Source organism: Pinus tabuliformis, chromosome 6 (genome assembly GCF_031772625.1).
Source record: "Pinus tabuliformis cultivar Carrire ecotype Pingquan chromosome 6, CPIR1, whole genome shotgun sequence".
NCBI classification, from domain to species: domain Eukaryota; kingdom Viridiplantae; phylum Streptophyta; class Pinopsida; order Pinales; family Pinaceae; genus Pinus; species Pinus tabuliformis.
The window spans coordinates 648,538,687-648,551,985 of NC_142292.1; the positions used below are offsets into that span (position 1 = coordinate 648,538,687).

General features: G+C 36.7%; 1 protein-coding gene across 7 annotated transcripts in view; it reads right to left on the reverse strand.

Annotated features, from left to right (window-relative positions):
* LOC149260288 (symplekin) overlaps positions 1-13,299 on the reverse strand; it is a 160,311-nt gene that overhangs the window by 55,475 nt on the left and 91,537 nt on the right. For all 7 annotated transcript variants that reach the window (XR_016258103.1, XR_016258105.1, XR_016258109.1 and 4 more), the window contains exons 13-14: positions 8,506-8,553; positions 8,172-8,324 (exon numbers count right to left, since the gene is read on the reverse strand). Coding sequence is in view for 3 of the 7 variants with exons in the window: in XM_089420098.1 (XP_089276224.1) it covers positions 8,172-8,324; positions 8,506-8,553 (201 nt within the window). In the remaining 4 variants the exon portion in view is untranslated. The remainder of the gene's footprint in view (positions 1-8,171; positions 8,325-8,505; positions 8,554-13,299) is intronic.

Consider the following 13,299-nt stretch of genomic DNA (forward strand, 5'->3'; position numbering starts at 1 on the left):
TCACCAACCTTGACTTATTCTTTGCAGCTCAACAATTAAACCCCATCTACCAAACATGAAAGTCAAAGGCTGAAAGTTTGTCACTGGCACCACTTCAAACAAGAGCAGTTATCGCAAAAGTCAACCTCTGATCCAAATACGAGTCCCATATCATATACCTGACACTCAAAGCCCTTGCCTGAGAGCTGCAGACATCCTTATTGCAGAAAGTGGTCTGGAACTGAATCTCCTTCACATTTCATAGAATAAAGTAAATTCTTCGAGTAAGAAACCTTTTCAAAGAGGAGTACTGGAGGAAATAGAGAGGTCCAATGTTAATATCAAATGAAATTAACATATTAAATGACCATGTTAATAATAACATGTCACCAAAATGCTGTGTTACCAGTGTTGGGCCGGGTGGCTGCATCCACAGAAAAGATACAGATTTGGATCTCGATCCGCCTACAAATCACTCTGTGGCAAAGTGATCAAACTCGAGATCAAAAGCTTAGAGTTGGTTGGAATGATGTGAATGTTGTAGTGAACCAAAACCATAGAAAGTGTGTGAATTCTTCAAGGCCATAGAAAATGTGTGTAAATTTTGATGGCAACCAGATTTATTTTAGCATTTGACTGTGTACATGATTTTGAAAGACCAGTGCCATGTAATCAAATCCAACATAATAAATTCCTAATGTTTGTGCCCTAATGCTTTATGCTATTAAATTCCTGAATCCAATTCATGTTATAAATGAATGATTATTAGATAGTTTGGCCCCCAAACGTTTATGTATGAAGGAATGATTATTAAATACTTCAGCCCCCCATTAATTATTAAGTATTAAATAATTTGGCACCCTTTAGTATTGCATGTTACAATATATTCATGATGAATTAGGGTATTTTTTGAACCCACAATATCATTATAAAAATCTGGCAGCAGGAGCTTTGAGTGGGGAGATTAGAGATGGATTGATTGACTGCATTAATCGCATGATCCCACTGGAGTGTAATCAACTGAAAATACACCGACACATCACAACCTTCAGCAAAGCCACAGGAACTTTTGGGAAGAACCTAGCAAAGATTGCAAAGGAAGCAGATGAGCCAGGTAAACAAAAATTTCAATTTTCAAATTCATCATCAAGACAATGAGTCAGAGGTAAAGGACGAGGAATTTGATTAATAAATAGCAATGGTGTGGGACAGAAAGAGAAAAGTAGGTCAGCTCATCTAAAAACCTGAAACCCTAGAAGTTTGAGATACAAACTATATAATGCAACAAGGATAATATTGTTCCTAATAGCAATAACACATTAATAATATATTATTAGTATCAAGAAATCTTACTATTAATGGGTTACTAATAAACAAAGGGATAAAGGATACAAACTTGTTGGTAACACTTTCCACTTGCTGCAAGAAGGATTCCTGAAAGAGGCCGAGAATTGCAGGAAGTCGAAATTTGAAGGGTAGCCGAGAAGGAGAGAAAAGCTAGCAGTTTAACCATCGTTGACTCAAAGGAAAGGTCAAGCTAAGAAGCCCTGTGACTTGGATTTGGAGAGGTGAATAGGTCAAGGGTCTTGGTCTTGGTATTCATCAATTGAAGTCTCTATAAGAAGAATAATTTGTTTGAGTTTTCCTCTCAAGTTGGATAGTTTTGGCCTTGGCTGATTGCCTACATTCTGTGTCTCTTGTCTCTTTATTGTTTATGCATTGGTAGTTGTTTGATGAAGAAGAACACAATAATAATCTAAGTAACGAGAAGATTCTAATCTAAAGTAAAAAGCATTCACAAGCAGTTATCATTATAGAGAAATCATTTAATCATTATGCCCTAGATTTCTCAACACAATCTAGATTGTTCATAATGGCACACATTCTAGTTTTGGCAACCATATCCAAGATATTGAATTTCTTACAGAGGTAAGGTCCCAATATCATGCAATCCTTGGAAGCTCTCCATAATCAATTGTAAGGGGGGAATAGGAGCAGTTATCCTTATGATCTCACATAAGCAAGAAGCATCTGTAAGTCTTACCTCCTTACAAGGATGTTCCATAAACTTGTGCTAGATTGAGGCAAGCATTGATGGGTTCAATGCCCAACTTAATATCCTCCAATCAAATTGTGCTTCTTTGAACAAGCACGTGTCTTAACTCCTCCAATTTAGAGAGGGACAACGTACCAAAAACATGTCATTTATCCCTAGAAAGATGACATTGAGTAGGCCACTGTTTCCTATCCACTAACAAGGAGTGATGCATCACTTGTGGCACTCTTCCAAGGAGCGGTGATTTGCTACACCTTGGTAAAGAGCTTCATAGACAACTTCAAAATTTCGTTTTTCTTGATAAGATTAGTTTGAGAGTTGGATTACCTCATCTAATGGACTTGAGAACTGATATTGGGCTTTGAATTCATGTGGACCTAAGGGTTTAGATTCATCATCTCACAATCTAACTAGATTAATGTAGCATAAAAACTTATGCTGAAACACGGAGGACTGATAGCTTGTAGGTTCAATTGTTAAAATACACAAACGGTATTTAAAAATAATGATTTATTATTATATAAAAATGTATAAGATGATTTGAATGTAGAATGAGGATCCTGCTTTTATACCTCAGCAGGTGACCTTTCGTGAATGGGCATGTCTTTTAGACATGCCTTTTCACTTAATTTTAATGACTAATTAACCTAAATAATATTTAATTATTTAATATTTATATTTATTTTATTTAGCTAATTGTTATGAATTATATTCATAACATAGCCTCTCCCTTCGGAAGCTTTCTCCTCAAAGCTTTAATACTGGAGTTTTCTTCACTTAGTCGCTGTCAATGTATATAATTTGGTCATTGATTTGTCAGGTAGCTTATCAGTACTATTTCCTTGGATTTTTCTTTTTTTTTTTAATACTGATTTTTAATTTTATTTTTTTGACTAGTCTAAAAAAAAAAATTTCTATTTTTTTTAACTCTATATTTTTTTATTTTTATAACTCTATAATTTTTTTTATTATTATTATTAATAATATTTTCTTTTAAATTCTTATACCACCGCAACTGTCATTTCTCATAGACACGGGGTCATGCCTTTTAACTACTCCGTTCATGTTCATCATTTCTTCATTCTTGTCACACGCCAAAAGACTTGTAGATTTAGTTAACTCGAAGTTGACATCATGCCAATAACTCACACCATAAACACGAATCAGGGAGGCAATGGCCCATATAAACATGAAGAAAGAAATGGGCAGTAAAAATGCGCCACGAAGAATATGTAGATGAAAAAAAGAGGCGAGATTTCCTTCATAAAGAGCATGATAAACCGGCACCCCCGAGAGATCGATCCACCTTCAACTACACAAAGCCCTAAGACTCCAAAAGGGGAAACTTCCGTAGGGCAAGGTTTCATGGGACGTGAGAAGCAACAAATACCCCAAATTCACTTTAAAGGAAGTGATGTCAACCACACTTGTACTAGCAACTCCTGATTTCTCCAAACCGTTCATGGTCGAATGTGATGCTTCTGGGTTTGGAATTGGCGCTGTGCTGATGCAGGACAACCACCCTATAGCATTTGAGAGCAGGAAACTTAATAAACAAGAAGGCTTAAAATCAACATACCAAAAGGAGATGCTCGCCATCATACATGCTTTGACAAAATGGCACCAGTATTTGCTTGGAAGTAAATTCTCAATCCGAACTGATCACAATAGTCTTCAATACTTACTTCAGCAAAAGACATTATCAACAGAACAACAGAAGTGGATGGAGAAGTTGTCAGCATTCGATTTAGAGATATTACACAAAAAGGGAAAGGAGAATGTCGTAGTTGATGCACTCTCACGTAAGGATGATGATCACACTACATGTGCTGCCATGATAGTTGTTCCAGAATGGTTGGACGAAATACAAGCCAAATATGCCAAGGATAAGGATTGTGACTCCATGATCAACAATATCAGTCAATATACCAACTTCGAGTGGAAAAATGACATCTTATGGTACAAGGGGAGAATTTATCTAACACCTGCATCCAAATTTAAAATAAAAATACTAAAGGAGTCTCACAATTCACCAGCAGCTAGACATGTAGGATTCTACAAAACTTACTACAATGTCCGACAGTCATTCTATTGGAAGGGTATGAGCAAGGAAATTCAAAAATATGTTTCAGAATGTGATATTTGTCAAAGAAACAAGAGCGAAAATGTTCCAACTCCAGGGTTGCTACATCCACTTCACATTCCAAATCAGAAGTGGGAAGAGATTTCGATGGATTTTATTGAAGGACTACCTGCATCTGACGGGAAGGATAAAATATTTGTAGTAGTCGACACAACCAAACAGATCGCTGATGTGTTTTGTAAAAACATTTACAAGCTACACGAGTTCCCTAAGGTCATAGTCAACGATAGAGATGTAAGGTTTAAAGGGAAATTTTGGAAGGATTTCTACCAACAAGCAGGAATATCACTAAATATGAGTTCAGCCTATCACCCCCAAACTGATGGGCAAACCGAAATTGTTAATAAATGCTTGGAAACATATCTTCGTTGTTTCGTTACAGATAAACAAAACAGGTGGACACAGTGGCTACACCTGGTCGAATGGTGGTACAATACCGCATACCATACGTCAGCTCTGATACCACTGTAGCATAAAAACTTATGCTGAAGCACAGAGGACTGATATCTTGTAGGTTAAATTGTTAAAATACACAAAAGGTATTTAAAAATAATGATTTATTATTATATAAAAATGTATAAGATGATTTGAATGTACAATGAGGACCCTGCTTTTATACCTCAGCAAGTGACCTTTCGTGAATGGGCATGTCTTTTAGACATGCCTTTTCACTTAATTTTAATGACTAATTAACCTAAATAATATTTAATGATTTAATATTTATATTTATTTTCTTTAGCTAATTGTTATAAATTATATTCATAACAATTAAACTTTATTTAAAGAATCCAATCCTATGCAAGAATTTATGGAGAGAAAACTGTAACTACATGCTGCCAAAAACATATCAGAAGTGAGACCTTTCTTGATTTGATCTACATTTAGAGATTTCCTTGCTTGTGGATTTAGGCCAAGGATCTTGGAGAAAAAGAACCAAGGGGAATTGCATAAGTGTTCAATGTATCATGCTTGTAATCTACCATTTCTTAATATAGATTTCACTATTTCCCCTCCAATTGGTAATGTTTGCACATGTTATATTTGGATCTAGAATTCCTTGAATAATATGAGATAAATATGTAAAATCTTTATCCTCATCATTGATGAGAAAGGTAGATTTGAAGTGTGTTGTGTCTATCATGTGCAATATACAAGTGTTGGGAGTGGAAGCAAGATCTCCGGGAGCTGAAGCAACTTCTACAAACATACCAGTCAGGATCACATATAGCCTTCAGGAAAAATGTTATGAACCCAATCCTCCTTCTTACCCTTCCTTACATGTAAAAGAGAGTAAGATAATAGATCCACTATGTTCCCCTAGATCTATGGAGGAGCTCACCTATCCATCGAAGAAATCTTCCTCATAACAAATATAATAACAAAGATACTAATAACGATAATGATATTAACTATTTTATTAAATTTTGGTTTTTCCTTTCTTCCAATTTTTTTTGCCATCTAGTATTTCATGACAATAATATGGTAAAACTTCACCACATGCCAAGAAGTAGTTAAAATAGTCAAAAATCAAATCAAAGGTGCTCTAATAAAATATGTCACCAAAGGTCAAGACTCAAGATCAAATGGACTCTAATAGCAATGTAATAAGCATAAAAGCGCATATATGTGATAAACACAAAGATATCTATAGAATATAATAAGCTAATGGATAATTTATAAAATTGATAAGATGATTACCATGAGAATAGCCCCAAGAATAAACATACTATAAGAGGTACTTCTACAAACAATCAAGCCTTTTCATTAATAGACTCTTTATCTTTTATTATTAGTATAAAGATATTAGTACCATTTGTATCATTTGTATTAATATCTTTGTTATTATGTCCATTATGATTTATATTCTTGCAACATCGAATCTCAAATGCAATGAAGAAAACCCTAAGCCAGTTCCAACTTTGTTATAAAGGGTAACAAGCTAGTCAAGCCAATCCACTTCATGAAAATGAACCAAGGCAAATTGCATAAGTGTTCAATGTATCATGCTTGTAATCTACCATTTCTTAATATAGATTTCACTATTTCCCCTCCAATTGGTAATGTTTGCACATGTTATATTTGGATCTAGAATTCCTTGAATAATATGAGATAAATATGTAAAATCTTTAACCTCATCATTGTTGAGAAAAGTAGATTTGAAGTGTGTTGTGTCTATCATGTGCAATATACAAGTGTTGGGAATGGAAGCAAGATCTCCGGGAGCTGAAGCAACTTCTACAAACATACCATTTGTATCATTTGTATTAGTATCTTTGTTATTATGTCCATTATGATTTATATTCTTGCAACATCGAATCTCAAATGCAACGAAGAAAACCCTAAGCCAGTTCCAACTTTGTTATAAAGGATAACAAGCTAGTCAAAGCCAATCCACTTCATGAATGTAGGTTAGATCAGGAAATGCTCTAAAGTGAAATATAGCATAAAACCATAAAATGACCTGAAGTCAAAGTGACTTTATTAATGCCCATCTGATATCTAACTCACTATTATACTCTGATATTTACCTTAACAAAAAGAAAGATTGATCAAGGCCTGTTCCAAAATCTCCAAAACGGGCAACTTCCGTTAGAGCTCAATCTTGGCAAAAGAGGATTAAGCAACTTTAGCTCAAAGAGATCCTATTGATTCAATCTTGGCACGAGAGGATTAAGAAACTTTAGCTCAAAGAGATCCTATTGATTCGTTTACAATGCACATGCCACAGACATAAAAGAGTAATGACAATGAAACGAAGTAAAAAGAAATAATTATATATATTCAGACAATTAAAAGGATGGGAGATTTCAAGAAAAGACGCAATCATATTGTCTTCACTCATGATGGTAACTCAATTCAAAATGCAGATCCTTTTTATACACATAGAGATCCTACACATATAACCATTGCGGACAACCATTCATGGGCTCTTCATCAATGATGACCTCATGACTTTAACTCATAACACATTCAAAAAATCATAAATTAGCAGCTATTCTATCGGTCATTATGGATGAGCCACTGAAGGAAAAAATAGAAAATACATCAGAGGGCAGAGCACATCATCATTAATAATTTAGGGATAGCAGATTAAGAATAAATAAGAAAATAGTTGACACAGTGTTATTCAAAAGTTCTGAGAGGAAAGAACATAAATAAATGTAAATTATTCCATGAATATTTCATGGAGTTCAGAAGAGATAATTCAAGCATGTCCTCAATAATTTTACATTGAGATGTTATTACAAATGGAAAAAGAATAATCAACAGCTAAGAGTGGATCACCAACACAGGGTGGTCGCACATTACAAAATATAGATGCCACGACCAACTGCACGACACCTACTTATAGGGGAACAAGGGACTGTATCAACTCGGGTCTTAATCAACTTTATCACCTTATTCAGTATGATTCTCTTTTTGTTACAATTATGATCCATGGATTCTCATCTAACTATTCTTAATTTCTGACTGAATAAAACTTTAGCAACAGGTCCAAACAAGATCTGACAAAAAATATTATTATTAGACATCAATCAACAGCTCAAGTAATCAGAAGGAAAAATTATATTTTCCTTCTTACTACGAATATCATTTACAAACCAGCAAAAGTAGTGCAGCTAAAAATCATGGTTCTGTTCAAAAATATGGTATTTGTATTATAATTTTTAATTTTACTACTAATGAGAAAAGCTATAAATCATCCCATATGATACAAATCGAAGAATTTCGTTCAATGACTATTTTTTGCAATGTGTGTGAATGCATCTTGATGTTTTAAATGTGTGTGAATACATCCAAAATTTTACCATGAGTTGCCATACACTGATCTTTTACCATGAGGTACCATACAGTAATCATTATGGTGGAAAGTAAAAAAAGCCAGCTTATCAACAGCAGCAACAATACACCAGTCATTACACAGAACCAAAACAAGATTATACATGTAGAATTTGAATCTAATTGAAGCTTTTCTCTGAAATCAATGGATACCTTGTTTTTTTCTAATTTTGTTTCATCTGTTTCCTTGTAATCTTGTCGGCCCTCCAAAGACTGTTTTGCATCTACTACTGATAGCAACATTTTTGTAGCAAACTGTTCAATATTTTGTGAAAGATACTCAAGAGGATAGAGCTTATTAGCCACCTATGCATAACACAGTACAGATAGTGTCAGCTTATGAGATTACAATCCTTCTACACAACACCCTACAAAGTTTACATTCATATCTCGACGCACATAATAAAATTAGGGACAGCATGAGCATTGAAAAGGTATAAGAAATGGTTGTGAATGGCCTTAAGAAAGTGCCAAAAGAAAATAATACCAGGCGGATAGCCTTAGCCCGTACTTCATCAATCTCATGTACTGCACACTGCAAGTTAACAAAGTTGAAATTGTTTAGATTCACGAGTACAAGCTACAACCACTGATAATACGAATTAAGTACAAAACGATACTGATACAATTGGAAACAAGGCTGTATTTACTATTTATTCTAGTATAAAAAAACAATAGCAAGATATCATAGTAAACAAAAGAGTGAAAGACAGATGACATACACTCCATAGCAGATATTAAACGGTTAATAACTTTAAAATTTATAAAAGGACTTCCTTGGCAATGGTAGACATTATTCCCCAACTAACAGCATGATCACAAATAATCAATTTACAAACCATTCTTGATATTGATATCTCCTACCATCTCCTAGAGCAAAAGCAAAAGCAAATGCCTCTTGGTTACCATTACAAGTTATCATTGAACAAAGATTTCACCCAAAAACAAGGAACATGGTCATAATCACATTTATGCAGTTGATCAGCAAATACAGACAAAATAATGTTGCCTCGCACAATATAATTCAATTCAAATGGCAGACCTCCTTACAAAGAGGTCCACATATATAATAACCATAGTATTAAAAAACAGTCGGGTCGAACCACTAACCAGTCAAACCAGTCAGTTCATTAGCCTCAGTGACAAAACCAGCCAATAAAGCCGGTTCATGCCCTTGCAGACCTAGGTTTGGCATCAAACAGGTCATAAACCAGTCAGTTCATTACCAGCATGGTTTAGGGAGTCCAAAACCATCAATGATGGTTTTCCAAGTGACTTTCGAGGAAACCGATTGTGGTTTTCCTTCCAAAACAGCCCCCCTTGGCCATAAAACCAACCCTCCCACTCCTAAACCCTAAACAAAAAACCTAGGTAAACCCTAGCAAAGTTGGCAATCAATGGTAATGTTAAATTCCTTAAGTAAAAGTGAAATTTCCTCTATCTTTCATTTTGATCATTTTTAACATTACCATGAAATGACTCAAGATGTTTGAGAGTGGTTTCAAGTTTCAACCTCATTGGATTTCATATGGAGAAACTAGAATTTTGGATCTCGCTCAAAACCTAGCAAACTTAATGGTTTACAGGATTTCAAGATTTGGGGGATTGAAAAGTTTCCATTTGATTTTGTCATGCGTGAGGGTATAAGATTGGATTTGATCAAGAGCATGAAGCTCTTTAAGTACCATGATGTTGGTGGCACCGATTGTTGTGAGACCCTGAAGGAAGCACAAAAATCATTGGGGAGACCCAAGTGGTTAGTTAGGAAGACGAAGCCATCAGAGAGGTTGGGTGGCTATGTGGCAGTGGTTGAGGAGACAGCCAACTAGCTCTGAGGCGGCTGCGTGTCAGCTGATCTGGAGGGATGCCATGGTGGACGAGTGTGCTTCCATCATGAAAAGTGATGTGTGGGAGATAGTACTGAGACCTGATGGGAAGTCAATGGTGACCTCCAAGGGGCTTTACAAGATCAAACATGTTGCGGATAGAAAAGTGGAGAAGTTTAAAGCTTGATTTGTGGCACAAGGGTTCTCACAGGTAGAGGAAGTTGACTATGAGGGGACCTTTACAGGCAAGTATAGGCCCAAATTTTAAGGGTCTGAAGCACGTATTTTAAGGAGCTAAAGTGTTGTCAGAGGGCATGATTTTTGAGCTAAGTTGCACGATACAGGGAAACGGGTACCGAGTTTCTGAAATGGGCACGGGTACGAAATGTGCCCCCCCCCCCCCCCCAAAATTTTGGAAACGGGGAAACGTTATATATATATATATATATATATATATTAGGACATTTAAGAAATGTTATGTGCAATCATAAAGCATACATGATACATTATAATTTATTAAATTTAAAGTTCAAACATTATGATTAAATTGTCCAATGTCACTACATAAATTATAAGTCTCTAAATTTACATCACATTTACTCATGAATGGTTACATAATGAAAATAGCAATATTGGAATATCCAAAATCAGCCTTTATTATATATCCAAATCTCAAAATCAACCTTTATTTTATATATGAGGCTGCAAGTACAACAAAGACTATGAGGTTGCAATTACTATAAAGACAAAAGACTAATCCTCATCAAAAATAGAAGCAGAAGCATGTTCAACAATGGGTGGTCGTGTTGAAGAAGATGATTGGCCAATTCCACTTCTAGGCTCCTAGTCCTCAATATTCAGTGCAGCAATAGAGAGCTCCAAAGCAAGACATTTTGGATCCACATCCCATTCTTTAGAAGGACCACTATTATATTTTAGACCCCTACGAGATGCAAGGCGAAGGTTTGGGTGCACATAAACAAGAGTATCTGCCCTCTGTGAACCCAACCTGTTGCGCTTCACAGAATGAATAAATCCATGGGTGCTCCAATTCCACTCTGTTGATGAAGAGCTTGCCACTTGTGAAAGAACATGAATGGCAAGGTTTTGCAAATGTTCACCATTTGCTCCATGACAAATCCACCACCTAACTAGAATCATGGTGCTTCTCTCCTCCAACGCTGATATATCTGAATAATCATCTAAACCTGCAGCAAAACTAGCAAATTCTTCCTTCAGCTCCCTATGTAGATGAGCTAGAAACATTCCCATAAGGGATTTTTTCACCCATTAGCCACCTCTCTATTCTTACGGGGTGCCTTCCTCTTCCCATTGCTTTGAGCAATAAGCTCATCATCATAAAATTTGGGGTTCAAAGCATGTGCTAAAGTGTGCAATGGAGTGTTGAAATTGTTCCACCTATCAACAATGATTTTCTTGACTAAATCAGCAAAATGATCATCAACAAACAAAAGTTGTGGAGACTCTTGTAAAATGATTTCCATAGTTTTCTCAACAATGGAATCCATGCCATCATATACCTCTCCTAAGAAAGGTTGGTCAATGTCAGCATTCCGAAGAGGCTCAAATGTAGGGGTTGTGAACATTAGCGAGAAATCTATTTTGCTCCACCATTCCTCATCAAGGCACAATCTACGCACCATATATCCCCTCTCTAAATCTGCTTGTCTCCACTCAGCCCAAACTTGACTCACCACCATACAAATTAATGCTTGCTTAACTTTAACAAGGTGACACAACATCAGGAAGTTTGAGGCATATCTTGTCTCAACAACTTTTAACAACTCCAATTTGGAGTACTCTGGAAATATTGCTTGAGATTGGTGGTGGTTGGTGATGAATTTAACAATCTCCCTTGCTTCCCCTGTGATTTTATTTATCCATGGAACTTTATTGTTGATCTCCTGTAAGATCAGATTCACATTATGGACAATGCAAGGTGTCCAAAAGATGTGGTCATACCTCCCCTCAATAATTGAACCTGCAGCTTTGCAAACTGGTGCATTATCCGTGATAACTTGCACCACCCTGTTAGGTCCTGTTTTTCAATAGATTTTATAATAACATCAGCAATGAATTGTGCATCTTTTACCTCTCCATGTAGTCTTCCACCTTTAAAAACATTGCTCCTTTGGGTGAAGTGGCAATGCTATTTATCAGTGTTCCACGGGGACTCGCCCCCGCCCCTAGGGGTCTAGTTTCCTAGCTCCCCCGCGCTCCGGGGACTTGGGGACGAGAAGGGGTCGTTTCCCCACACTCCCAAAAAACAAGGTACACAAGGGGACGTGCCAAGGGGACGTTTCTTTGTGTTGAGGGGTCGTTTCCGAAAAGGGGGTCGTGGGGGGTCAAGGGGGCAGGGTTGAGGGGGGATCGAGGGGGGACGTAGGGGGTCGAGGGGCATGATTTTTTTAAATAAACTTTTGTTTATAATTAAAATTTAACATTAGTTTTAATACTTTAGGGTTTCAATTCATTTTCTTATAAATTTAATTCATTATTTGCCCTGGCCCCTCACTCTATTCGCAAGACGTTCCTAGTTCCTCTACAACAGAGAGGCATTGGTCCACATATAGCTTCATCCACTCTGTCAAGAGGAACAAGCTTACCTCTAAAAGAGCGGTAACCCCAAAGCTACTCCAGGAAGAACAAATTGGAGATAAGATATCCTCCACAAGCTCATTCTCATCTTTGAGAAGTTGAGTTCAGACTTTCTCATAGTTGGGCCCCTTGTACCCTTGAGGAGCTTTGTTAATTACCCTTATCATATCTTGCCAGTAAGGAGAGCAAACAACATTGAATGGGATACCACATGCATATATGCACCTAGCCACTCTAGAATCAGTGTCTTCTCTCGCTTGCACGTTCACCAATTTAGCAATTTTGTTATCTTGAATTGAAGCGGATGCCCCTCTGGTAATTTTGGATGGTGGTTGTTCATGTTGTTGAGTGGCTCTCCTCCTCCTTGCTTCAACTACAATCCTTGGCTCAATGTTTGGTGGAGCTTGAGGAGTAGCTTGACTAAGCTCTTCATGCCTTCTTTTTATTCAATCTGCCTCATCTTGCTCTCTTTGATATGCCCTCTTCGCCATGGGTCTGTTGTTTTTGTGCAACCTGCAATCCCCTGTCCTCCTCCATGCAAAATGTGTGCCTTCACTCTTGGGTAGGAGCCCTTGTACGAACTATTGCAAAGATTACATCGCCATTCCCATGAGCCACCTCCTTCACATTTTTTAAGCTTCTAAACATGCCTCCAAAGAGGATAATATTCAGCCCTTGGGTTGGACTTGGGGCCTGAAAATCAAGCTGACAGTGCTAGCCTGTGGCCCAAAAATCAAGGAGATTGCAGAGGTTAAAATCAAGGGCATTTATTGTCGAGCAGAGGCATGATTTTCAAGGGGTCAGAGAGCTAACTGTGGCATGAATTCTGAGGTGCT